This window comes from Canis aureus, chromosome 13 (assembly GCF_053574225.1).
Source record: "Canis aureus isolate CA01 chromosome 13, VMU_Caureus_v.1.0, whole genome shotgun sequence".
NCBI classification, from domain to species: domain Eukaryota; kingdom Metazoa; phylum Chordata; class Mammalia; order Carnivora; family Canidae; genus Canis; species Canis aureus.
The window spans coordinates 54,257,252-54,285,229 of NC_135623.1; the positions used below are offsets into that span (position 1 = coordinate 54,257,252).

The window sequence follows — 27,978 nt, forward strand, 5'->3', positions numbered from 1 at the left end:
ATTAGATTGTTGAGTGAAAAGACAAGTTAAATGTCTATTTTGATTTCCCCCTTTTCCTCTAATGTTATCATGACAATCTTTATAAAGTAAATGAATTTTACCTCCCTTAATACATCTCACATACTGAAAAACTTTGCTTCTTTGAAGTTAAAAAAAATCTTCCAGAAACGTGTACTAGGGAACTATTTATAGCAATAAAACAAATAGCATAAAATATGAGGGACATAAAATGATAAGCATTTATTTACCTCTTATCTTTATATGTATCAGTGATAAACATCTAATTGGCTCAAGTGAATCAGCTGGGAGTCCCCTAAACTAAGCCAGGCTTGTCTAGGCAGGTATAAGCTGCAGGTTGGTTTTTGGTCTGTTTGATGTCTCTTATCATCCTTGGATCAGAGGGCTAGTTGGGGCATATCTTCTCATAACAATGACATAGGCACAAGAAGACTAACTATCCAAGCACATATCAAGTGTGCTGGTACCACATTCACTAATATCCGATTGGCTAAAATAAGTCACATGGCTGAGTCGAAAGCCAAAGGGTAAGAAAGCACATTCCACCCACCCTGAGGCTAAAGCTAGTCACATGACCAAATCCAACATCAAGAGTGTAGGTAAGTGTACTCCCACCATGGAGACTGTAGGGAGGAAATGACTAACAAGTCTGAAAGTGATACTTTACCTTAATAAAATTAGTTCTCTGCTAACCTAGTGCTAACTGGCTAGATAAGGGAGACCAGGAAAGGGGTCTCCTACTCACCATCATCTGTCTCAAATGTCACTGTAAGTTTATTCCTCTGAGTTAAATTTCTATGATATGTAGAAATTTTCTGGTAAAACTCAAGCTTTCCAGAAAGGTGGCAATAAATTTTGAACAAAGCAATACATTTTTTATATCTTTTTCTTAAAATAAAAGAATATTTAAGGTACTGTCTCAGGAGCATATTCATAAGTTATATGGGTCAGATATAAGGTAGCAACCAAAAAAAAAAACAGGAAGGAAAGGAAGTCAGGGATACCATGAAAAGAAGAATCAAGAGAACACAAGTGATTGGATTGGATGGTGTAAGATAAATGGAAAGAACCACAACAGATTTTAGGTCCCAGTGGGTTGGAAATGGAAATGATCCATAGAATACTGGAAATGTTATAAGAGAGTTCAGCCAAGAAGTCAGACCAGAGAGAAAGAGGAAGGGAGGGAAGGAAGGAAGGAGAGAGAGCAAGGGAGGGAGAGAGAAGGAAGTAGAAGTCTTAAACATAGAAATGACAATGAAACTTGAGAAAGGTAATGAGGTTACCTAAGGAAAGCACTAGGGAAAAGTGTAGGAACTTAATTAAAGAAACAGTCTTGGGGAGTTCCTGCATTTAGGGAAAAATTAGGAAAGGAAACTGAGAATACCTCAATTAAGCTTCCTTGTCCAGGACACATTAACCATTCAATAAATAAGAGACAAAAGATCTCATCACTTGATCTAGAGATGATAGCAGAGAGATGACATTAGATCCCTATTTGTGATTTCTTGTCAAACACCGCAAGAGACCATTTACCAGGCATTATTGTTCTTTTGCTAGGTAAAAATCACATTCCTCAATTCAGTAAAAAATAAATAAGGCAACTTGATGCTATCTGTAACGTAGAGAAAGTATTATGGAAGCTTGTGATCAGTTTTCTACTAGTATTTAGAAACTATCATTTTGGAAAATTGGAAAATATATTCTAATTACCTTGCATGCAAAGATAGTGACATTTTCTTTTCTTTGATCAGACCATGCATTCGAATAGTGCTTTCTTAAAATTGTGCCATTTAATATATATGTCAGGCTTTTAAAACACTGTCACATTTGATACCTGTTAAACTATTTGTAGTAGACTCGGTTAAGACATTCCCACCAAATGGCAGTGGTATGGTAACAATGGTTAACGTTTGTAAAGCACTTAAGCACTTCCGTAAATGCCAGGCCGTGCTCAGAGTGCTTTCTGTATATTAACTAATTTTATCCACACCACAACCTTATAAAGTGGGTACCTTTATCATCTTCTTTGGCACATCAAAAAATCAGAGCACAGGGAGTTTGAGTAATGCACAGGCTCTCATAAATGGCATGTGCAGAACTCAAACTCATGCGATCTGGCTCCAGGGCTCAGCTGACAACACATCCCTCATTACCCAGAAGATTCACAGTTTTTCCTGTTGTTCCAATGTAATTATTAATGGCATGTTGTTTAATTCTTTAAGTATCCCATTTGGGATGATAAATTACATGACTAGCCTATCTATAGCCCAAACCCTTATCAACTACACAACGCTGCCTCTCTGGCAGAAAGCTGGCAGTGCTGAGGAAGAAAAAAAGAAAAATGAAGAATATGCTGCTTGGAGCAGTAGGCATATTAGTTAAACCTCAAGAGACTAGAGAATTTATCAGGTTTCTTCTTCTTATGTATAGATATGTAATTTGAATGTTCCAGGTGTCACCAAGTTCATGATATAAATAGTTTCATTAGCTTTAGTGCACAAATCCTAATTGCTCTTAAACCCATCTGTATGATTCTAAAACATCATGATTCCCACAGACTCCCCCAGTTATTTAGAGTCTCCAAAATATATATTTCCCATGCCTATAGACACAATGTATTCATGCTCTTACATCATGCCTCCTCATTGGAAGTGTGATGTCCATTAGCTACTTAGCAGAGACATCTCTCCTATCCCATATACCCCATAAAAACACCACTTTCTCAAGTGTCCCAACTTTTTTTGCTGCTCTACTGGGCATAGCAACTCTCTGCTGATCTAGCTACTACAGGGCTGCAGGATCTCAAGCTTCCCTTTGCTTTATGAGGAAGCAGAGCCAAGGGCAGAATGGCTCACTAACCCAATGTGGGCTGTTGCTTTTTCTTACATGGGCCCAAGTGTCACCAGGTTAATCATAAACAGTTCTTTTTGTTTATGCACATAACCCCTCCTTACACGAGGCCTCAAATCAACCTGTTAGTTGGAAAGCATGACATACCAGGGAATAATTTGTCATCTCAATTTTTTCTTTTTCCCATCTTTCTTAGCGCCTATATATATGTATATATATATGTATATATATATGTATATATATATATATGTATATATATATATACATATATATATACATATATATATACATATTTAAAAAGAGAGAGAGAAAGAGAAGAATGAGGAGGAGAACAAGAAATGGAAAGAAGGAAAGAAGAAGGAAGGAAGAAAAAACCAAGAAAAAACCTTTCCCCTTATTTTTCCACCATGCAAATAATTATCTCACAATGCTCATAATTTCCATAAAGAATAAGTTTCTATCTCAGAGACAGAAAGAAAAATTATACTACTTTTTGTAATTGTTTAATTCTGTTTAAATATATGAATCTTTCAACCTCCCTCAGAGAGTCAGAGGTTTTAGGTCAAAATGCATTCATATGTCATTGAGTTGTAGAGTCTCAAAGTCAGTTGACCCTTTAGACAGTGATTTCACTAAGATTTTTAAAAATAGCTATTATTTTAATATCTTTAACAACAGCCTAAAAGGCTTCTCTGGACTAACTGGGTATGCCTGAGACAAACACTGAATTTCAGTGCCTCCATTTTCCAATTTGGGATAATACTTGAGGGTATTACGTGGGAGTAATACTTGAATCAATCAATTGGGTTACATTGGCACTCTGGACTCCTACTTGCCACCTTCCTCTGCCACTCCAGTCCAACTATTCGGAGCACTTGCTTTACTCTCCAGACTGGAGGGACTTGGAGAGTCTGAGGGATGCCAGTGGTTCCCTGAATTCCTCTGGGCTGAAAAAGAGATTGTAGCCTAAGGTGAAGAGTCCTGGGACAAGGATCAGAATACCACCCCTTACTCCAAGAGATAGGACCAGGAGTAATAAGACCCTTTGAAATAAAGGACTGCCTTTTCCAAAGAGCAAATACTAGTCTCATTTCATTGGAAGTGTTAAGGGGGGGCGGGGGGCTCAGATCTTCTGACAGTAGATGCTAAGAGAGCCTTTACTGTTAAGATCACCAGGGAGCAGTCACAGTTATTCGAGTTCTTTCTGGTGCCTTGCCAGCTATTGACAACTTGCCAGGCAGTCCTTGCCAAACTAGGGCAGACAGCTATTCCCCCCTACACTCTCCAGACTCTCACAACTTCAGGTAACCAACAGCTGGCCCTGGCCACCAAGAACCACACGCGTGCAAAAGAAAATAACTTTATAATCCAGGAATTCAAGAGCCAGACAGAAGAAGAAGAAATAGAACTCCCAGAATAGATGGCTCCTAATAGAATAGAATTGCTGATGGAAACATAAAACCACTTGAATAAAATAAGAAAATATAACTAAAAGTAAAAAAAAAAAAAAAAAAGACTTTTAAAAAAATATTTTATTTATTCATTTAAGAGAGAGCACAAGCAGGGGAGGAGCAAAGGGAGAGGGAGAGGGAGAGGGAGAAGCAGACTCTCTAGTAAGCAGGGAGCCTGATGTGGGGCGCCATCCCAGGACCCTGGAATCGTAACCTGTGCCTGTGACAATTCAGGCGCTTAACCGACTGAGACACCTAGGCACCCCCAAAAAAGACTTTCTATAACAACGACAAAAATACAGTTCTCTATTTTCATAATTCAGTTTGTAAATTGAAAAAGAGTATAATCACTACTAAGGCCTGATTAGCCTAGAAGATAGGACAAATTTTCACTTAAGAGATTAAAAAAAAAAAAGTGACTTAATAGAACTGCAGAAAAAATAGTGAAAAGGGAAAAAATGAAACATCAAAGATACATAATAAACATGATCTAGTTTACTGAAAATACAAAATCCAATTATATGTAATTTATTTTTAAAAAGAATTTTAAAAGTGATAGAGAAATCCTGAAAATAAAATTTGGACAAAGAGATAATAAGCAATACAAAAAAAATCTGGACTAGCAATATTAATTTTTGATATGGTGACAATATTAAAACCACTAAACAGAATAAAAAGGGACAGAATGGCATGGCCAAGGGCAAGATTTATGAAGAAAATATAACTATGTATGTGTCAGACAATATAGCAGCTAAAGACATAAGGCAAAAAAAAAGACATAAGGCAAAATCTATTAGAATTATAGAATAATTGTAGAATTACAGAATAATTCAATTGAAAACAAAAAGCAGAATCAGACCTATACATATAGAAACTACACACTTTCAGAACCAGATAGATCCAATAGACAAAAATAATTCCCAAAGGCATAACAAAATTGTGGTTAAAAAATAAACCAACTTGGATATAAATATTGCCCTATTTAAAAAAAAGAACTTTAAAAAAGCTTATATCTTATTTTTTTAATAATAAATTTATTTTTTATTGGTGTTCAATTTGCCAACATACAGAATAACACCCAGTGCTCATCCCGTCAAGTGCCCCCTTCAGTGCCCGTCACCCATTCACCCCCACCCCCTGCCCTCCTCCCCTTCCACCACCCCTAGTTCGTTTCCCAGAGTTAGGAGTCTTCATGTTCTGTCTCCCTTTCTGATATTTCCTACCCATTTCTTCTCCCTTCCCTTCTATTCCCTTTCACTATTATTTATATTCCCCAAATGAATGAGACCATATAATGTTTGTCCTTCTCCGATTGACTTATTTCACTCAGCATAATACCCTCCAGTTCCATCCACGTTGAAGCAAATGGTGGGTATTTGTCGTTTCTAATGGCTGAGTAATATTCCATTGTATACATAGACCACAGCTTCTTTATCCACTCATCTTTCGATGGACACCGAGGCTCCTTCCACAGTTTGGCTATTGTGGACATTGCTGCTGGAAACATCGGGGTGCAGGTGTCCCGGCGTTTCATTGCATCTGAATCTTTGGGGTAAATCCCCAGCAGTGCAATTGCTGGGTCGTAGCGCAGATCTATTTTTAACTCTTTGAGGAACCTCCACACAGTTTTCCAGAGTGGCTGCACCAGTTCACAGTCCCACCAACAGTGCAAGAGGATTTCCCTTTTCTCTGCATCCTCTCCAACATTTGTGGTTTCCTGCCCTGTTAATTTTCCCCATTCTCACTGGGGTGAGGTGGTATCTCATTGTGGTTTTGATTTGTATTTCCCTAATGGCAAGGGATGCGGAGCATTTTCTCATGTGCTGTTGGTCATGTCTATGTCTTCTTCTGTGAGATTTCTGTTCATGTCTTTTGCCCATTTCATGATTGGATTGTTTGTTTCTTTGGTGTTGAGTTTAATAAGTAGTTTTATAGATCTTGGAAACTAGCCCTTTATCTGATACGTCATTTGCAAATATCTTCTCCCATTCTGTAGGTTGTCTTTGAGTTTTGTTGACTGTATCCTTGATGTGCAAAAGCTTCTTATCTTGATGAAGTCACAATAGTTCATTTTGCTTTTGTTTCTTTTGCCTTCGTGGATGTATCTTGCAAGAAGTTACTGTGGCCGAGTTCAAAAAGGGTGTTGCCTGAGTTCTCCTCTAGGATTTTGATGGAATCTTATCTCACATTTAGATCTTTCATCCATTTTGAGTTTATCTTTGTGTATGGTGAAAGAGAGTGGTCTAGTTTCATTCTTCTGCATGTGGATGTCCAATTTTCCCAGCACCAAAAAGCTTATATTTTAAATATGTGCTGAATATAATCCAATTACATTGGAAATTAATATGAAGATGAATTAAAATACTTAATGATTCAAAATTAGTAATATACTTCTAAAGTAACTTTGAATCAATCCAGTCATTCCATTCCCTAAGTATATATGCTAAAGAAATAAATGCATGTTCATCAAAAATATGTTCATAACAGTTTGTGTATAATAACCTTAAACAAGAAATAAACCAAATTGCCACCAGTAAAAGAGTAAGTAAATCATGATATATTCATATGATGGAATTCCAAACAACAATAAAAAAGAATGAAATATTGTTAAACAGGACATGTATGACTCCTACAGATATTAAAAGTCAAGAAAGTCCGACACATAGAGTACATGCTGGATGATTCTGTTTATACAAATGTAAAACTTGTCTCTGATAATGCAAATCAATCTAGTGGTTATCTCTTGGAAGTGGTATATTGATGTGAAGGGGCACAAGAGAACTCTGGGGTGATGTAAATGTTTTATATGTTGATTGTGGTTACACAGACATATGGCTATGTAAAATTCATCTAGAGGTATTAAAATTTGTGCATCTTAGAGTGTATAAGTTATGTCTTGTTAAATATTTAAAATAAAGGAACTGAAATAATTCAGTGCCTATAAAAATAAAAAAAATGAAATACTTCAAAAACAATTAGGACAATATCAAATTTATAGCTTTGTATTCTCTCTTTGTTAAGGGGTAATAACTATAAATAAAGGAATTTAATATTGATCTTCAAATGTTGTAAAATGATAAAATAATAAAAAATTATCAGAGGTAAAAGTTAATAATGATAAAAAGAAATAAAAAGTAAAGGTATAAATCTGAGATTTGGTGGTTTGCAAACACTAATAACACAGAAACTCTTGTAAGCTTTCAAAGTAAAAGAGGAGCAGAAATATGATGTAGAGAAAGGAGACAACCATTTCTAGTGAAAATATTTAAAGAAATTATAGGATAACATTAAAAACAATTTGATTGTAATATAGTTGTAAATCTAAAGAAATCAGTATTTTCCTAAAGCTAATATAAATCACCACTATTATTGTCCCCAAAAAGGGAAATTTTGAATAAAGCAATTACTTTAAAGTAGATTAAAACAGTGATTAATGATCCACTAAAGAAGCACCTGGACCAACTTGCCATACCTAAGTTTTACCTAACCTTTAAAGAACAAAATTTGAAATATTTTAATTAAACTTTCCTGAACCATAGAACATGAAAGAAAAAAATCTTTATTTAATAAAACCAATATGACCTTATCCTCAAAACTGGATGAAGCTATTCCAAAATATCTACAGTTTAGTCTTATTTTTTTAAATAGCTGAAATAGTCTAAATAAAATATTACCAAATAGAACCAGCAAGATTCCCACTATTAAAAAGTATGAGTATTCTAGAAAAATCACTACAATGCCATACAGTCTATCAATAAAATGTATTGAATTATAATATTAAAACAAAAATGTAATCAATAGATACTGAATTGGCAATAGATTGAATCAAGCAGTCATTTATAAAAAAAAAAAAGCTTTAATACAATAGGCACATAAATCAATACAATAGCCTAAAAAGTCCTTCATTATACCTAAGTGTACATAGGAGATTAATATATAGAAAAGTATTTTCATTTAGTGGTCAGAGATAATTAACTCACTGAATGATGTTGATACAAATGAGTATCCATTTGGAAGGAAGTTGGACCCCTACTGACATCATATCCAGATGTAAATTCCAAATAATCATTTTTATATTTTTTTAAAGATTTTATTTATTTAAGAGAGAGAGCAAGCAAGAGAGAGTGAGAGAGCAGAAGCAAGGGGAGCAGCAGAGGGAGGGGGAGAAGCAGACTCTTCACTGAGCAGGGAGCCTGACTCAGGGCTCTCTCCCTGGACTCTGGGATCATGACCTGAAGGCAGATGCTTCATGGACTGAGCCACTCAGGCACCCTGTAGATTTCAGATAATTAAAGATATGTAAAATGTGTAAAATATAATAATAATTTTAGAAGGAACTTTAAGTAGGTTTTATGTATAATTTAGAGTTTAAAATACTTCTTTTAGGGCAGCCTGGGTTGCTCAGCGGGTAGCGCCGCCTTCAGCCCAGGGTGTGATCCTGGAGACCCAGGATCAAGTCCCACATCTGGCTCCCTGCATGGAGCCTGCTTCTCCCTCTGCCTGTGTCTGTGCCTCTCTCTCTGTGTGTCTCTCATGAATAAATAAATAAAAATCTTTAAAAAATAATAAATAAAATACTTTTTTAACCAGAAAGATAAACCAAAGTCATAAAAATATATGTTGATTAGAGGGGGCACCAGGCTCACTCAGTCAGTAAAGCATGTGGGTCTTGATCTCAGGGTGGTGAGTTTGAGCCCTGTACTAGATGTAGAGAGAGAAATATAAAGTTTTTTGATCCCAAGGTCCTCGAATCAAGCCCCATGTCCAGGTCAGGCTCCCTGCTCAGTGGGGAGCCTGCTTCTCCCTCCCCCTCTGCCCTTACCCTCACTCCGGCTCTCTCCTGCTCTCTCTCACTCTCTCTCTCTCAAATAAATAAAACCTTTTCTTTAAAAAGAAATATAATGTTTTTGTATTACAAAAATATAACTTAAAAAAAGTTCATAATTAAACGACTGGAAACTGATTGTAAAATATATGGCAAGTGAAATTTGTATATATACAATAGAGTACAAAGCTCATTAAAATCAATAAGACAAACAACCAAAATGGACAAAAACTGTAAATAGACAAATTGTAGAACTGACAAATGTGAAGAGCAGTTAAATATCAAATATCACAGATAGATAAATGTAAATTAAAATAAGTTTAAATCATTTTCCCCTCACCAAATTGGCAAGTATACTTGCCACTGGGAATTGGATAAAAAGGATATATTCCAACTTTGCTGGTGTAAATCTGAATTGTTACAGCCTTTCTTGAAAAGCATTCTGTAAATACCAACCAAAATGTAAAATATTTATATCTTTTGATCCAACAATTTCACTTTTGGGAATCAAAAGCACCAACACAAAAAGATGTTTGTAATGGTCTCAAACTATAAACAATGTAAATTCTCATCAACAGGGGAATAACTAAACTGGTATGCATCCATATCATAAAATACAATGAAGACATTAAAAAGAGATAGAAGGTTCTCATGATGCATTGATAAATGAAAATAGATTTAGAGAAATGCATATAATATGATTCTGGTCTGTAAAATAAACACTAGCCATAAACAGGTACTTTCATATGCATATATAAGCAATACAGGCATAGAAGAAATTTCTTAAATTTTACAAGAATATATTATATCAAAAAAATTTTCTTCACTGTGAAAAAGTTCAACAGGCTATACAAATGTGAAAAAGTGGCTCCTCTTCAAATACTCTGCAGCCTGTTTCTATTACACAGATGAAAATAGAATCCACACAAAATGAAAACTATTTCTATGTAATGAGAGACTAATTCATGTTTAATTTATAAATAATTAAATAATACTCTGTTGGCAAAATGTCCTAAATAGACTTTTAACAATTTGATATTCTTTTTGACATTTTACACATTTGTAAACATTGGAACTAGGAAATTCTATGAAAATACATTTTTATGCTAATATCTTAAATATATAACTGAATATTAAGGATTAATATTCAGAACAAAAAATAAACATTCTGACTTACTTTTTATTTCTCTTATTTTTTTAAGGTTTCTCTTTATTTATTTGAGAGAGGGAGAGAGAGAAAGGGAGAGAGCATGAGGCTGCGGGGAGGGTGAGAGAGGGAGCCCAAAGAGGGCTCAATCCTGGGGCCCTGAGATAGTGACCTGAGCTGAAGGTAGACACTTAACCAACTGAGCTACTCAGATGCCCCACCTTTTTATTTATATACATTTTGTTTACTGGTGACTGATATATCCATTTTAGGGAAATCATTTGCTGGAATTTACAAATAACCAATTCTATTCTTTTTTAATAACTTCTCAGAAAAAGTAATTACACATAAGTTTGCTTATAGGACATTTACAGAGCAGCAAAGCAAGAACTCTAGTTTCATACCAAAGTTCTTTCCTATATGAATTGTGGTATTATGATTTCAGCAAGAACTAAATTATAATAGAGATACCAAACTGAGAACAGAGCTACCCTATGACCCAGCAATTGCTCTACTAAGTATTTACCCTGAAGCTAAAACTGTAGTGAACCATAGGGGCACCTGCAACCAATGTTCATGGCAGCGATGTCCACAATAGCCAAGTTGTGAAAGGAACCAAGATGTCCATCAACAAATGAATGGATAAAGAAAAGTATTTCATATATAATGAAATATTACTCAACCATCAGAAAGGATGAACATTTACCATCTACACTGACCTGGATAGAACTGGAGGGTATTATGCTGAATGAAATAAGTAGTCAGAGAAACACAATTATCATAGGATTTCACTTGTATGTAGGATATGAGAAACAGCACAGAGGACCATAGGGGAAGGGATGAAAACTGAATGGGAAGTCATCAGAGGGGGAGAAAAACCATGAGAGATTCTTAACTAGAGAAAATCAACTGAGTGTCGATAGGGAGGAGCAGGGTGGGGGGATGGGGAAATTAGGTGATGGGCATTCAGGAGGACATGTGATGTGATGAGCACTGGGTATTAGAGGCAACTGATAAATTATTGAACATTACATCTGAGACTAATGATGTACTATATGTTGCCTAATTGAATTTAAGTTAAAAAAAAGGAATCACCAGATAAACTTACTATAAAAAGATCATGATTATCACCACCATTAAGTAGGAAGCACTAGACTAAGCATGAGTTGGCCACAGTAACCAAAGCAGTTTTAATAGTTGAGTCCTTTCCCCAGAACAGAAAGAAGAAAAGATGCAAAGTAACTAATATTTATGAACCCGTAGATATGTTGCTTTATACATAATATGTATTCCTCTGTTGTTTTGGGCTGAATTTGAGCCCCTCAAACTCATATGTTGAAGCCCTAACCCTCAGTGTTATAGTATTAGAAAGTGGGGCCTTTGGGAGATAATTAGGTTTAGGTAGGATCATGAGGGTAGAGTTCCCATGATAGAATTAGTGCTCTTATTAAAAGAGAAAGAAGCACCAGAGATTGCTCTTACAATAACGTGAGGATACCGTGAGAAGATAGCCATCTTGAAGCCAGCAAGAGGGTCCTCAGGAAGAACTGAATCTGCTAGTACTTTGATCTTGGGCTTCCCAGCCTCTAGAATTATGAGAAATAAATGTCTATTGTTTAAACCACCCAGTCTGTGGTATTTTGTTACGGCAGCCTGAGCTGATTAAGACATTAGATGTATTGGTGAAATAAATCTGTATTTTTAATTTCAATGCATTTGTCTTCAGAAGCTGCTACAAATAATAATTTCTTGGATATAAGCTGGCAGCTACCAGATTTTAAAATTCATTACATGCAGCACCAACAAAACTAGCCCCACAAAGGAGATTACATACTAGTTATCATTCTTATTTTTATTTTAACAATAAGAAAAATGCTCCCTTTTAATATTTAAACATTTGCTCTGATTAAACAGTCCATTTCTGCTGACTCATAACAGACACTGGCCTGGTACTGTTTATTAACTTTCCTATGAACATATTGTTTATAGCAGGTGTCTGATTAACATAACTGGTCACTGAAGGCTCATTGTTGGCCACATAAGAGAGTAGCTTTGCCTGGCAGCAGAGCCAGCTCCTTTATCACCTCGTGTATTTGAATCCTAATCAGATTTAATCCCCTCCTAACTTTCCCTTTTGTTGGGTGACTCATACTTGGCTGGCTACACAAGTGTGTCCTAAGTTCACCAGATCACTGCAAAAAACAATCTGAGTATGTCTCAACAGATATGGCCTTGGGATACATTAAATGTTTTCACCTTAAAAACCTTAAAAACAACATACAAACTAAATAAATACAACAGCAGCAAGATGTTCTTTTGGAGTCTGGTAAACAAAGCTGATGCTGGTATAACACCAGACCATCCTATAAGCCTACAAAGTGACACATTTGCAATAGATCTACAAGAGATGCCTCATGCTTTAAATCATATCCCCCAACAAATCAAACAGAATAATCATGAATAAGAAATTATTACTCGGGGAAGCCTATTGGATCTCCACAGGCTTGCCTCGCAAAAAGTTTTGGAAAGTCTGAGGGGAGCAGACTTTATCTGAAGGGTAATTTCTTGGCTCCAAAACATGAGATAAGATAAGGTGACTGAATAATCTTACTTTTTATCATCTCTAGGACTGTATGGGCAGATGGTACTTTTTTCATTTTTTCCTACTCTTACCACCATTAGAGAAAGTAGAGGAGAGTCTCCTTTCATGTCTCTTCCATTAGTACTGGCATGAATCCTTTATTCTGCTGTGGTTATAGACATATTTCCCCTTCTTTGCATATAAATACAAGGTCTATCCTATGAACTGGATCATGGCAGTGAAAAGAAAGATATGATCTCTGTCATATTGAAAACTAACAGGCAGGTAGAGGAGATAGTAAACAAACAAACATACATTTGAATATAAACATGTCAAATATGTCAAAAATAAATATCAAAGAAATGGAGGACAGAGGGCAGAAGCCAGTGAGAAGAAAATGAGATACTTTAGAAAGGAAAATCAAGAAAGATCTTTCTAAGTAAATGATATATGAGTCAAAGTCTTACAAAGTAATCCATGAGGAAATAAAATTCTCAATAGAAGGAATAGCGAGTGCAAAGAATTAATTATATATAAATTAATATATATAAATATAAAAGTATATATAAAGTATATATAAGTATATATAAAAAGTATATATATAGATATAGATATATAAAAGTAAAGTCATGACTTTAGTACAGTAGTAGTCAGCCTGACTAGAGTAAGCAAGGAGAGAAGGGTAGGAATTGAGGTCAGAAAGATAGGAAATGTATCATTTATTAGGTATTTGAAATTTACTCTACATGTGATAGAAAAAGCTAGAGACTTTTAATATTTTTAATGTTAAATATTTCAGACATATGATTAAAAAGTAACAGAAAAAGGAACATGTGTATCTAGCACCCAACTTAAGAAACATTACAGTCTTCCTTTATAACCTACAGAAACAAAAGAAATAAGATGCTTAGAAAAGAGTCTATTAAACAAGATGAGCAAGTTTTACAGATCTGGTGAACAACTGTACTGTACCGATAGTCAATGTAGAGTATGATACTGATACTCTACTCAATGTAGAGTATGCTTGAGATTCTTTCCATCTCCTTCTGCTCCTCCCCCTGCTCGTGCTCTCTCTCTCTCAAATAAATAAATAAATAAATAAATAAAATATTTGTTTATATATCTGTTTTACATTATATGTATATAAAATAAAACAAAAAAGAAACAAGTCCAATAAAAACCTATAAGATCTTCAGAGAAAAAATAAGTAAAACTATTGAAAATCAAAAAATATAGATATAAATATAAAATATATAATAAAAAATAAATTATAACACAAAACGTTAAAAATAAAAATAACCTATAGATAAGTAGAAAAATTTAATATCAAAAAGAAGTTATTTGCTACAAATTGTTTTGATATTCACTGCACTTTTAATGCAACTAGAAAGCCTAATTTTCCACACTTATATAGAAGTGAAAAAGTCCAAAAAGTTTCAAGATTTAAAAAAGTGATGGAACTTTCCTGTCAGGTAAAATGACTCACTATAAGGATATACCAATTGGGATACTGGCAGAGGAATATATCAAGAAAAAAAGCAGAACTGAACATCCAGAACACACCCAGATTTAGATAGAAATTTGATATATGTCAGAAGCAGCATTGCAAATTAGTGGTCAAAGAGGTCACTGATTTGATCAAAAAATCAACAAAGTATGATGGGATAAATGGTTATTTAAAGGAAAAAGACCATATAATGTTTGTCCTTCTCCAATTGACTTATTTCACTCAGCATAATACCCTCCAGTTCCATCCACGTGGAAGCAAATTAATTAATTAATAAAAGGAAAAAGAAAATAATAATATGTTACTCCCACTAAAAACCAATTAAAAATAAATTTATTAAATAAATAAATAAATAAATAAATAAATAAATAAATAAATAATAGTAGGGCACCTGGGTGGCTCAGTCAGTTGAGCACCTGACTCTTGGGTTTTGGTTCAGGTTGCGATCTCTTGGTAGTGGGACGGAGACCTGTGTGAGGAATCTGCTTCATATTCTTTCTTCCTTTCTCTCTTCCTTCTCCATCTGCCCCTCCTTGCTCATATATGTGTTTTCTCTCTCTCTCTCTTTCTCTCACTTAAATAAATAAATAAATAAATCCATCTTTAAAAATAAATTAATTAATAAAAGGAAAAAGAAAATAATAATACGTTACTCCCACTAAAAACTGCAAAACAAACAAAAACAAAACAAAACAAACACTACCCAGGTATTTTATGGACTCCTTCTCAATTATATTCTTATTCTTTCCCTTCCTTCCCAGAGGTATTGGCTCCTCTCTCACCTGCACACTAAGGTGACCTAGTGTGAGAGAGGAGACCATCCTCCTTATCCTCTTCTCTACTTCTTCCATCCCATACCCATAACCTTATACATAGCTCAGACTCAGCCAGGCCAGGAAACTCTCCTTTTATGCAAAAAATCCCTTATTTCACCAGGAACTTCCAGAAGTTCCTTTCACATGGGCTAAATTCAGAAGCAATTCTATTGAGATATTAAGATGGAGGTTTTAGTTTCACACTTGGTTTTTGAGAGGATATATCTCCTCTTTGAGAGGAGTCCAGTAATGCTGGACTCTTATCCTCTACCAATATTAGTCTCTCTTCTGTGACAGACTAGGGTTCCCTAACATGCCTAGACTCTGAATGAAGCTGTTTCATCCTTGATGAAGAAAAGTAAAAAAAGAGTTAACTGCTGTTCTGAATTTGTGGTTTCCCTTACCTCACTCACACTTTTATGCTTTTACTGCAAATAAATGTACTCTTAAATAATATAAAATATCATGTTGAAAACCTGAAATTTTTACATAAATTATGTGTCCTTTTGAAACTTTTCCTTTGTTCATAATTTTTTTGGAAAATATTTATCTATGTTGATACATGAACCATTAGTGTACTACCTGAGTAGTGTTTATTACATATTTCAGTGATTCTTTTTATATTTCTGAATTACTTCATAATACGTCTTAAAAAGAAAATGACAGATTGAGAAGTAAGAAGATAATAGTCTTTTCTAATTGTGTCTGCTACATCATTTTCATTAGAAATAAGTCATCAGCAAGGAGGGGGGAAGATGGCGGTATTGAGTCTGATAAGAACTGACTTATGTGAAATATTAATCTGAGAGAAGAGATTGAATTAACTCAAAAAAATGGAATGAAATTGCCTAGCAGTTCTAAGGGTCCACTTGACATTTGTGATCAGAAATTTAAAGTGAAATTAATCAGCACGGTTGTGTTTTTCTCTAGCCATGCCACGTTCATCTTCTTGACCTAAGCAAAGACGTGGCTCTCAGATTCAGTCTTTTGGAAATTAAGTTTGGGGAGAATAAGGAAGTCAGTATGTATTGTGAAAAACTGACATGACTGGAGCCATTTAAAATAGGGCTGGAGTGGCCACTGCGGAGAAAGTGGCTTACCTACTTTTGTTTGAACTGAGCCATACATAACCTGTGGACTGGGCAAAAGAGCAAGCAATTGACCGAGAAGTCCGTAGGAGAACAGATATCCTGATCACAAGACTGATGGTTATGAATTTTCTGAAGATAGAATAGAATCAGCAGTCAATCAGTGCATAACCCAGAGTAGTTTAGCTTGTTAACATCCATCAAAAACTTTTACTTTCCTTTCTTCAACTCATGTAATCACCCCTCTTCCTTTTCCTCATAAAAAGCTCCTTGCTTTCACCCTATAAGTGAGACATTATTTGGATTTCTTCCTAAATCTATGCTCCCTGAATTGCAATTCTTTGATCCCAAGTAAAACACTTGTTGGCTTCTCATTACAGCTCTTAGTTTCAGGTTAACAGTGTGTGTGTGTGTGTGTGTGTGTGTGTTGGGGGGCGAGGGTACCATGGAATGAATCCAGGCTGAGTAAGGTGGAAGGTGGAAGACCCAAAGGGTTATGAATACTGTAAATATAGTCAAGTTAATGGACTGAATGCCCCCCTGTGCTGCAGATTTATTAATGGGGGAGAAGAGCCAGAAAGATGTCAGAGGCAGTCAGAGAGAAGGGGGCTTGAAAAACAGATGTTGGAGGCTTACAGTTACTGGGAATGACAAAATCCAGTTATGACCAAGGAAGTCACTACAGGAATACAACCATTAGAAACGAGAATTAGGGCAGCCCGGGTGGCTCAGCGGTTTGGTGCCACCTTCAGCCCAGGGCCTGATCCTGGAGTCCCGGGTTTGAGTCCCAAGTCAGGCTCCCTGCATGGAGCCTGCTTCTCCCTCTGCCTGTATCTCTGCCTCTATCTGTGTGTGTGTGTGTGTGTTTCTCATGAATTAATAAATAAATAAAATATTAAAGAAAAAAAAAGAAACGAGAATTAAAGGAAATGAGAGCCTGAGTTGCACTTGAAACTGCCATCAGCAAGCACCTCCAGAAAACTGAAGGAACACAGACAACTGGACATATACAGAACAAAAGTCCTCAAGTTACTATAAATACTTCAGTCCTACAAATGTTACAGTTAGGGAGTTAGTTATCATCTGCAGAATAGCAAACTTGGAATACGGTAGTTGGTGACAGGCCTCTTTGCCTTTCACTTCAATGAAAAAGATCACGGAGAACATGGTATTAGGAGTGTTTCTAACAATGATTGGTTCTGGGCAGCGACAGAAAACAAAAGTATGGCACAAGCAAGAGATTTACAGTAGTTACATGAGCAACCATCTTGTCCTTGAAAAGCAATACTACTCTTTACAATAATCAGAATTTTTTTTCAAGGGCAGATGAACAGATTAAGACTGACCTACTAGAAATTAGCCAACTGATATGAGCCATTAATACAAGACAGGAGTTTTGATTCTATTTCTGTCTATAGCCACTCAGGGGTGAGGTTCACCTGCATGGCACATGCACAGGGCCGGCCCTTGGGTGGAGTTCCCAGTACTCCAGTCGTAGCTTCATCCTTCTCTCTCAACAAAGTCTTTTTATAGCTCCAGTGAGTTAGAGTGATGTTACAGGGATTATTTTTAATCCATTCAAATTTCTTTCTTACTTTAAAAATTGAGGTACATTAACTTTCTTAGAATCAAATTATTTGGAACTTGCTTTACAACTTTATTTGTTTGTTTGTTTGTTTTAAGATTCTATTTATTTATTCATGAGAGACACGCAGAGAGAGGCAGAGACACAGGCCGAGGGAGAGGCAGGCTTCCTGCAGGGAACCTGATGGGGGATTTGATCCCAGGACCCTGGGATCACGCCCTGAATGAAAGGCAGATGCTCAACTACTGAGCCACCCAGATGTCCCTACAACTTATTTAAATGTATAAATATGGTAGGAGACTTAGTAAAGAGCCATTATTTTCAGTAATTGTTTAATGTTAGATGAAAATCTCAATCCTAGAAAATATGCACCATAAATTGTAGGTATATAGTCAATTTTGTCTTCTCCAATTAGCATTTTGAATTAAACTCCACAATGAATAAAGAGAATGAGAAGGTTCTGATATCTGCCTTTTTGGGCAATTAGTGGTAATGGGAGTTACGCATATGCTATGCAAATGTACTTACGTGTGTACTTGTTTTCACCTCAAAAGATGAGATGATAGTGCATACAAGGATGCAAATGAAAATCAAGTCCTCTATATCTAAACCACCAAGGATCATCAGCTGAAAGAATGCTGGTTGCTCATCATGCAAATATATATATGTATGTATATATGTGTGTAGATATATGTATGTATATATGTTCGTGTGTGTGTGTGTGTATGTGTATTCATGCATTGGTAGATAAAGAAGCAATGGAAAGAATATTTCTAAAGACTAGAAACCCAACATCTTTATGGTACAAACATGACATATTTACGTTAAAATGCCTGAGAAACTATGACCTAAAAGAAGCTTACTCTGTAAACAATCTTGCATAACAGGCCAACATGGCTCATAAAAAAAAAATGCATCTACAAAACAGTATTACCTGTGGATTTCAACATGGAAACAGTCACAGAATTTTAAATTTTGGAAATTGAAATACTAAAATGAAACTCATGAGTTTATCATGTCTCTAGAGGTAAACTTTAAAGAAACAAGCCTTTAGCATTAGCAACTGGCTTCTGTGATGCCAAATTGGCAGTTCCCAGAAAAAAAAAAAAAAGTGTGGTTTTACAGATCTGAATCATTAACTTGCATTTCAGTACCATTTATAATTTATATAGACATGATAGAGACTTCACATGCTGGGAACACCATGGTGCCTTGTTGAGCAGAGCATAATATTTTTCTTAAGTCTTTATTTAAATTCCAGGTAACATACAGTGTAATATTAGTTTCAGGTGTACAATATAGTGATTCAATACTAATATTTTTAAAACTTTTATTCAGAAAGACTAGAATATGTGCATTTCTGAAAGTGACTTAAAAAGTGGACAGGGTGAGGTCTGCAAAACTCACTTGACTGTTAAGGGCTGAAAATTACTTTAATTCCTTTGGAAGTTTCACTTCATTGGGGAATTAATGGAGCTCTTGATCAAGTGGAAAACCAGAAAAAAACAAAGTTCTTTAATGCTATGACTGTGATGTTGGTATAATTATACTATACATAAAATTTTTCATTTCATAAGAATTTCAGATGAACTATTTTATCTTAATGTTTATTTGTCAGAAATTTGCTAGAAAGTTGTTCTGAATAGGGAGTTCATATTCCTAATATTATAGTAATTTAATCATATAAAACAAAGACTTGCTAGTGAATCTTTACATCATAAGAGTATGGGGAGTGTAATCTTAATAAACAGTGATCTAACAAAAGCAGCCTAAAGCCTTGCCCTCTAATAGACTTATGAAAGTAATTATACCTTTATTGAAGTTACACTACTCTCAAACCCCTGCTGTTCCTGCTGTTCTTGAAGATAGTTATTTTCTACTTAACAAAAACAGACAGGCTTTAGAAAAATAGCTAGTGGTAAGTAATATTACAAAATTTAATCAGTTTCTTCTATGTAGCTTATACAACAATGGTACAAATATTTCAACCCAAACAATAAAAGACTCAAAGGCTTAAAAAAAAAAAAAATCCCAGGACGGCTAATTAGAGTAACTTACTAATTGGAGTAACAACTCACATGACTGCAGGAAGACAGGAAAGAGGGGAAAGGGGAAAGTCTTTCACTGGCCGTGATCATTCCCAGGGCATATCATTAGCATAGGCTTTCACAGGCTTTGCACAGCCATAGCTTGGTGAAAGAAGGCATTAACAGAGTTAAATGATGAAAGATGAGACAAAATGTCAAGAACCATCTTTAAAAAGTGTTAGGGGAGAAAGCAGACAAAATTGTAGGAGCAGCTGCTTGGATTAGGTAGCTGAAGCAAGGTGGTGACAGACAGATCTTTCAGGGTTGCTCTTTGCCCCTAGGGTCCAATCTCTAGTTTATGGAGGGGTATTCAAGCTTTAGGGGAAAATGCTTAAATAGCTCCTACTGACACAAGATTGATTTATAACCAAAATCTAATTTGCATTATGGATTTGAAAACATCCATTTCCAATAGGTAGATGTCAGGTGAATAAAGGATTAAAAACAAGAATTTATAAGCAAAAGCAACCACTGTCAACTAGATCTCAATGAATGATCTGGCATCGTTTAGCTAGAAATTTTAGTAAAATCGTGCCCTATCCAGTTATCCACCAGTGGACATAGATTTCTCCTATTTGCTGTTACCAGCTGACCGAAAAATTCTCATTTGTTTTGCATACAATCTCTCTTTTATGTGTGAAACTTCTTTCTTTTTTTTTTTTTGAAACTTCTTTCTTTTATGATCTAGTTAACTCATCCTAGAATGATTCACTCATCTCCAACATTCTCTATAACTCTTTTTGATTTCCAAACTTAAAGCATAGTATTTGTATCAGCTTAGTGTTCCATACTACTGTATAAGTATTTACAACATTGCATTTATCTAGTTATGTATGTGCATGTCTCTTCAGTTATTATGTGGATTTTGAGACCTTTGAACTACAATTTATTTCACAGCTCATATAAAGCACTCAAAATGCATTTGTTGAATATTTTTGCAACAACAATTTTATCAAAAAAGATTCTGGATTGCCACAACTAAGGAAGGAATTCATTTAGTACACTCTACTGCATTTCTTTTCACTCTATGACTTATTGCTAAAATCATCAATCAGAGAAGGAAATGTGTTTTTACCTTCCACGTAGCTGAAAGCATCAGCAAATATCTACTAAAATACCAGGGAAAAAAGTGGAGTCTTGCTATATAAGGGCTATAGGCACCACTGAAAAAACCTTTACATCTTCATAATGCATGGAAAAGGTCTACACATTCATGAGAGCTTTTCAGTAGACCCATTAGAGCAGGTGGGACAAACATCAAATACTTCCAAAGTGATCCAGTGTTCTGTAATACAAAAACATGAAATCTTGCTACAGAACTTCATAGCAAATCAATTCAGGCACTCTTTTCACTAGTGAGTGGAGGTGATAATAGAAGAAATATTCTCATTACATAGTCATTAGGATAGGTGCCAAAGTCCTAACTGGACTGTTAGGACAAAGTCCTAACAATGACCAGACACCTAAATCAGCTTCATTGTGTCATTTCAGATAATCTGATTTTGTGCTATGAATTCTATTCATTTACTTGCATCCATATTTTTTTAGCCTTTTGTCCTTCTCTAGTGAACAAACAAAACCCACTAGGTCATAATCTCTACTGAGCTGAATCATGACAAGAGTATGAAGACCCCAACTAGTATCAATCAATATGTCTAACATGAGGATTATTACTTTCCCCCCATAGCCAAACACCAACCAGTCAGGAAGCTAAACTGATTTGAAGAGGTAGGAAAAACTCAACATCCGTTGGCATTGCTAGTATATGCCATACACTTGATAAGAAATAAATGGAGAGAAGCTGCAGCTCTGTTGGCCCAAATTCAGTCTGAATTAGGGTGACCATAAGTAAGCCAAAAATTTGATAGGCAGATCTGGAAATGAGAAAGCCAGATAATGGCGTAATAACCACTATACACATCTCAAACTAACTGGAAAACAATAGGAATGAATAGGAAAGACCCAAGAGTGCCAGTGGAAGATAAAATATGAAGCAGATATAAAATATGAGCACATCTGAACACTGTGCTCCTAACCACACACAGATCCATAGGCAGAGGGTGGAAACCTTAAGGACTCAAGGCGTTTGAGTAAACACTTTGTCCAATCATACACTAAGTTATACAGAATCAGAGAGAGCCTTTTGAAAAGTCACTCTAAAAAATCAAAACAGTAACTGAGCAGAGATGTGAACAGCCAAACACCTTGGGGGGGAGACAGATCAGATTCCAGATATTAAGTCCAGACAAGTTACTAAATAAATAAACTCTTGGAGTGCAGAGGCCAGAATCCATAGTTACAACAACATAACATCTAAAATGTCCAGTATTCAACAAAGATAACAACAGAAACATTCAAATAAATAAGAAAGTGTGACCCATACTCAGGGAAAAATCAGTCAATAACAACTAACTCTGAGTGGACTTAGATTTATCAGACAAAGACCTCAAAAATGCTATTATAATTATGCTCAAATAATTGAAATAAATTACATTTAAAGAATTAAAGTAAAATATGATACTCAAATGGACACTATCGAGATAAATAGAATATAAAAAGTAACTAAGTGGATTCTAGAATTAAAAAATATAACAATGACGAATTTACAAAATGGGGGTCGCAACAGATTTGAGAAGGCTGAAGGGAGAAAGTAAACTTGAAGATAGATCGGTAGATACTATCCACTTTTAAGAACAGAACAAAAATTGGAAAAAAGGTAAACACAGCCTCAGAGACCTCTGAAACACAGTAAGTGGTTTCACAGTAGTGTAATAAGAGTCTCAGAAGGAAAGAGAGGAAAATGTATGAAAAAATGGCTAAAAATTTGAAAATTTTGATGAAAAACATTAATCTATAGATCTAAGAAATTCAATGAACCCCAAGTATTTTAAACACAAAGTAATCCATGATCCACACCCATGTTTGTGGTATTTTGTTATGACAGCCCTAGCGAACAAATACACCAAGCAATGCCTATGGCAAAAGATGATACTGCAGATCAGTAGACACTCCATGAGCTATTCACTATATAAATGCCCTTCATCCTTATTTAGCCACAACCTCAGAAAAAAAAAGGTTGAAAAGCCAGATTGACTGAAATTTATTTTGATGGATGGAAGCCAGAAATAAAAATTAACTTGTTATAGAAAAACAGTGAGTTCATGGACTGAGATTTGTACCCGCAACATAAATAGATAGTGTGATCAAAATTTTATTTTATAAGAATTGTCAGATATTCTCCCCAAATGTTAGTGGTCTACTAGTATAGACCCATATAGTACCTGTCTACCTATCTTACTGACTCCTAGTCAATAGCTTCATGTCATTCTGGAACATAAAATTGCTAGTATTTTTCTGCCAGTATTTCATCTTTTGTTTTTAATGTGTATTTTCAACATGTTTTATAATAAGTATGTGCTAAACTTTTAGAAGCTATTTAAGCTTTTGTGTCATGCTACCTCCAATACTTCTGCATTTTTTACCACCAGAATTTGCCAGTGTCTCACATTTCTTACATCCTGGAAACTTTCACTATCTTTTTAAATCCTCTTTAATCCCTTTCCTACATAATTAAAATTTTATTGTTAGAGTGCCTGTTCATATGAACAAAATTAAGGGAAAACCATTATATACGTTTCCCATTTAATAACGTAAAGTCTTTCCTTTAGAAAACAGAAAAAAATGCAGTGCTGTCTGTTTATGATGTCTGTGCTCCGAGGAGCAGGAGGCCCAGGATTTAGTTACAGTTTGCAACGAACTAGTCAGGGAGCCTGAAATGATTCACGTTATATTTTTTTAGGTCACAATTTCTTCAGATGTATACAATATGTTAGGTTAAATAATATATAAGTAACTTCTATGTTTCTGATTTTAAGACTTTTATCTAGGACTCCATAGTGAAAATCGACTTGTCTTCATTGTTGTTTTCTGATCATTTTAACCGCAGAAAATAAACTAAAAGTTCTATTTACACCCTGGAAAAATACTGGAAAACCTTCAAACTTTAAATTTCTAAAAAATTAGGCATATACAAGAATAGATGCTATAAAATCACAATGTATTTCTCTCCTTACTTTCAGATATGCCATTCTATAGTTATTAGTTTCATTTATTGAGATTTAAATGAATAGCAAATAATATCATGTTTGCATAGTCTTCAGCTTTTAAGATTAGCACATACATGTAGCCTAAAGTTGCTTCATTTTCCGAAAGGAAGAATTTCAGACAAAAATCGTGTCCTCAGTCACAAATTTTTTTGTTACCATAGTGATGAGAATAAAGAATGGGGGAAAAAAAAGCTAAAAATACCTGAACACATACAGACAGTTTTAGGAATTTGACCTACTTGGTGTCGTACACTAAAGAAGTTAATCAATTGAATTAACTACATATGCGTTAGGTGAAATACTCTACTGGATGAAAAAATGCGTAGGTTGCACATCTGGAGCTATTATCCACAATCAAAGAAGTCAGTATGAATGAAGATGACTGACAAACTAAAATGCATAAAATCAGATTCTTTTAAAAATGGCATATATACCAGAAGCAGCTAGAAAACCATTAATTTAGCTTCATTTCCCATAAATTTTCTGTTTTTCTTCCATTAGTTAGGATATTTCCATTTCAAATGACAGCTTCTTATGCACCAAAGGAATCTTTTTAACTGGATGGAGCAACATAATTGGACATATATTTAAAATTATGTTAGAGTGGCTCCTTTCTATAAAAGAAAGCCTCCCAACTCTAGGCATTATAATAAAAACAATATGTCTTTAAAATAAATTTTCTTTTGAAAATTCTAGTTTTAATAAATTTAATCAACTCAATCATTTGCAGAAAAAACCTACCTTATCACAAGGCATTAAGGCTACCTTGTGAAAGATCAATAAAAGGCAGTACTTGCTGTCAAGAATTTTTAATCATCTGTCTAATTATGTTTCCATACACAGACTTTTAAAGATTCTCCACATAGTAAAATGGAAACAACCTGACTTGAAGAGAACAGGAATAAAGTTCCAACTCTACTTAATGAGCTTAGAAAAATCTCCTTCTAAGTCTCAGTCCTCTGTCTGTAAAATGAGCATAAATGAGCATATCATCACCTCTAGCACACACAGGTCATTATGATAAAAGAGAGTGGAAACCAACAGCAAACATTCAGTAAATAAGCTCTATAAAATGAGTCAGTATACAAAATAGGCTCAACATTTAAACAATTTCAAAATAAAAATTATAAAAATAACTAAGTGTACTTGAGAATTATTTAAGAATAATAATAGCAAATTTTAATGAGCAGTTATATTTGGACACATTTTATATAAATCAGTTCATTTAAACTTCATAATTCCAGTTACTACTATATTCTTTTTATGGTTGAGAAAAATAAGGCATAGCATAGATGAATTGTTTGAAGACATACAGCTAGTGGTGGTGAAGCCAGGAATTAAACCCAGGAAAGCTAATTCTAGAGCCATGCTCTAAATCTAGGTCTTCTGATATACTCCAAAATAATAAATGGAGGGAAATATCTGTGAAACTGTTAATTTGAAAAAAATATATTTTAAATTGCTAACTATAATCAGAATAAGTTTCTGAAATATCTAATTCATACTACTTTACTGAGTTTAATTTTTCATTATTATTATCATAAAGAAAAAATAAAGCAATTTAAATGTACGACAGTAAACAACTCATAGAACTTCCATATGACAGATAATCACTCAGCCATTAATAATGTGGTATAATGAGGCTTGGAAACTTCTAAGTACTGATAAGGAAAAAAAGCAGATTTTCAAACATGTAGAAAATAATCTCAATTTTCATAAAACTAATGTCATATGTACAGAAAAAAATACCAGAAAGATAGACATAAAAATGCTTATAATTGTTACTTCTTAGCAGTTTTATATATTTCTAGATTCCCAAATTTTCTATAATAAGCATTCAAGATTTTTGTCATCAGGAAAAAAATGACTTAAACAATCTAGTCATGATTCCTAAAGCCCAAAGTGATTTCAATGCTTCTTTCAATCTGTGAACAGTTACTGAGCGTCTAGAAAACTGTTCTAAGCACTAAGGATACAACAGTGGCAAAGCAAAGCCCATAGGTAATAAATTAGATAAATTGAAACTACAAACTAAGAGAACTTCAAACCTATAAGGAAGCTTCAACCTTGTCAATCTGACCTTAATCACATCTTTCTACTGGCACTTGAGCTCCTTTATGCATGTATGTGTACATGTATGTACATATATATTTATTTATTTGAGAGAGAGAGAGCACACAAGTTGGGGGAGGCAGAGGGAGAGGGAGAAGTAGGCTTCTCGCTGAGCAGGAAAGAATAAGGGAAGAAGGAAAGAAAGAAAGGGAATGGCAAAGAAAGGGAAAAGAAGACAAGAAATGGGAAACCACTCGCCTCTATGGACCAAGTCCCAAACCTCGTCAATTTGCTGCTGGGTTGGGAAATGACCACAGTCATTGAAGAATTTAAGGAGCTCACTTCTTTCTAATCCTTGCCAATCTTCTCTCTTAGCAAACATTGTTTCATAAACTAAAAGAAAGAGATAAAAGAGAATATTTTTGTTATAAATAATATGTCAAGAACAAACTACCAGAAAGTTTCATCTAAATTCAAAGAAGCCTTAACTCCAGTTTTATTTTTATGTCTAGTGATTAGAGTAGCACTGGGTCAGCCTCCTGGGGAAGGTTTGAAGGACATGGGGCATGCTTCTCCCTCCCACATTCCACAGCAGTCAGATTTGGACCTGTTTCCCTAAAGAGACTACTGGCATCCTCTGGCCCGATTTATATGACAATTGCCCATGGACCATGCATACGTCAATGCTCAAACTACATCATAAGACACAGCTTTGATGTCAGGGTTCTGGGGGCCTGACTTCTACTGACCCATCTTGATACTCCTTTTTAATTAGTTCCCCTAATTTTTTCATCTCTTTTTTACTTCTGTCTACCTTATAGCTACTTATATCAGTGATTGGGCTGCTTATTCTACTTCTGAACTTGCTCCTAAATGGAATGACATCTACTTTTGCCCCCTGACTTCATGTATTCCTCCTTCCTAGTTTAATTAAGGTCACTGGATGTGAGTGACCACAGAAAGTGATCTTGCCACTCCTGGCTCAAGATTTCTACAGAAAGCCACTTAGTAGGGCCATCTTTTACCTACCTTCCACACTCGGTAATAACAGGGGCTAGATAATAACCAAGAAAATGGATGGATACATTTTATAAGTGAAGTTCCCCCATAAACATCTTATTTTTTTTTTCCAAAAAGGTGATACTGAGTCCCCACTCTGAAGTATGATGGAAGGTGATTGTTAATCAGCATTTAAGGATGACAGTCTGCCTCGATAAAGGCTGAGCTCTGAAGTATGGGCTCCATACGACAAAGGACACTAGAGCAGTTTCTAACACTCTAGTTATCCTGGCACTCAACCACATGGGCTTCGACTTTCCATTTATTCACTTATTTGTTCAGTTGAGGTGGACAGTGATGAGACATCAACAAATTCAAGAAATATTCAGTGACTAAATATAAGCCACTATTCCAGATGCTGAAACACAGCAGTAAAATAAGTTTATATTTGGAATATCAATGGCTTTTGCTCTCTTTTCAAATAAACAAACTAGAGCACTTGCTGTTGGTACCCCATCCATATTGCCTCGCCCCTTACATTGCTGTGCAAGCTGACCAGACTTTCACTTGCCAGCATCTCATTTCATTGCCTCAGGGCTCCCTCTGGCTACAGGACTCCACTCTGCCCACCTGTGCAGCAAACCAGAAGTGCCAGGGAATTCAGGCCCCTAATGCCATGGCCCTCAATCACTGGTTCTCCCTCAACTGGGAGTTGGGGGAAAATGGGCCAGCACTCAAGGAAAGTTGCCTACACTCTTCCCTAGAGGGATCTAGCTCCAGTTGATGGTAACCCGCCTAATCAAGCATTCTTTTTTGACTTCCATCCATCCTTTCCCTGTCTTACTTCATTCCACTATCAGTATTTAC

The 27,978-nt window shown here is 35.2% G+C and overlaps 1 protein-coding gene across 9 annotated transcripts in view; it reads right to left on the minus strand.

The window, feature by feature from the left end:
- IQCM (IQ motif containing M) overlaps positions 1-27,978 on the minus strand; it is a 434,749-nt gene that overhangs the window by 162,477 nt on the left and 244,294 nt on the right. For all 9 annotated transcript variants that reach the window (XM_077846313.1, XM_077846314.1, XM_077846307.1 and 6 more), the window contains one exon: positions 26,371-26,505. In XM_077846313.1, the coding sequence (XP_077702439.1) occupies positions 26,371-26,505 (135 nt within the window). The remainder of the gene's footprint in view (positions 1-26,370; positions 26,506-27,978) is intronic.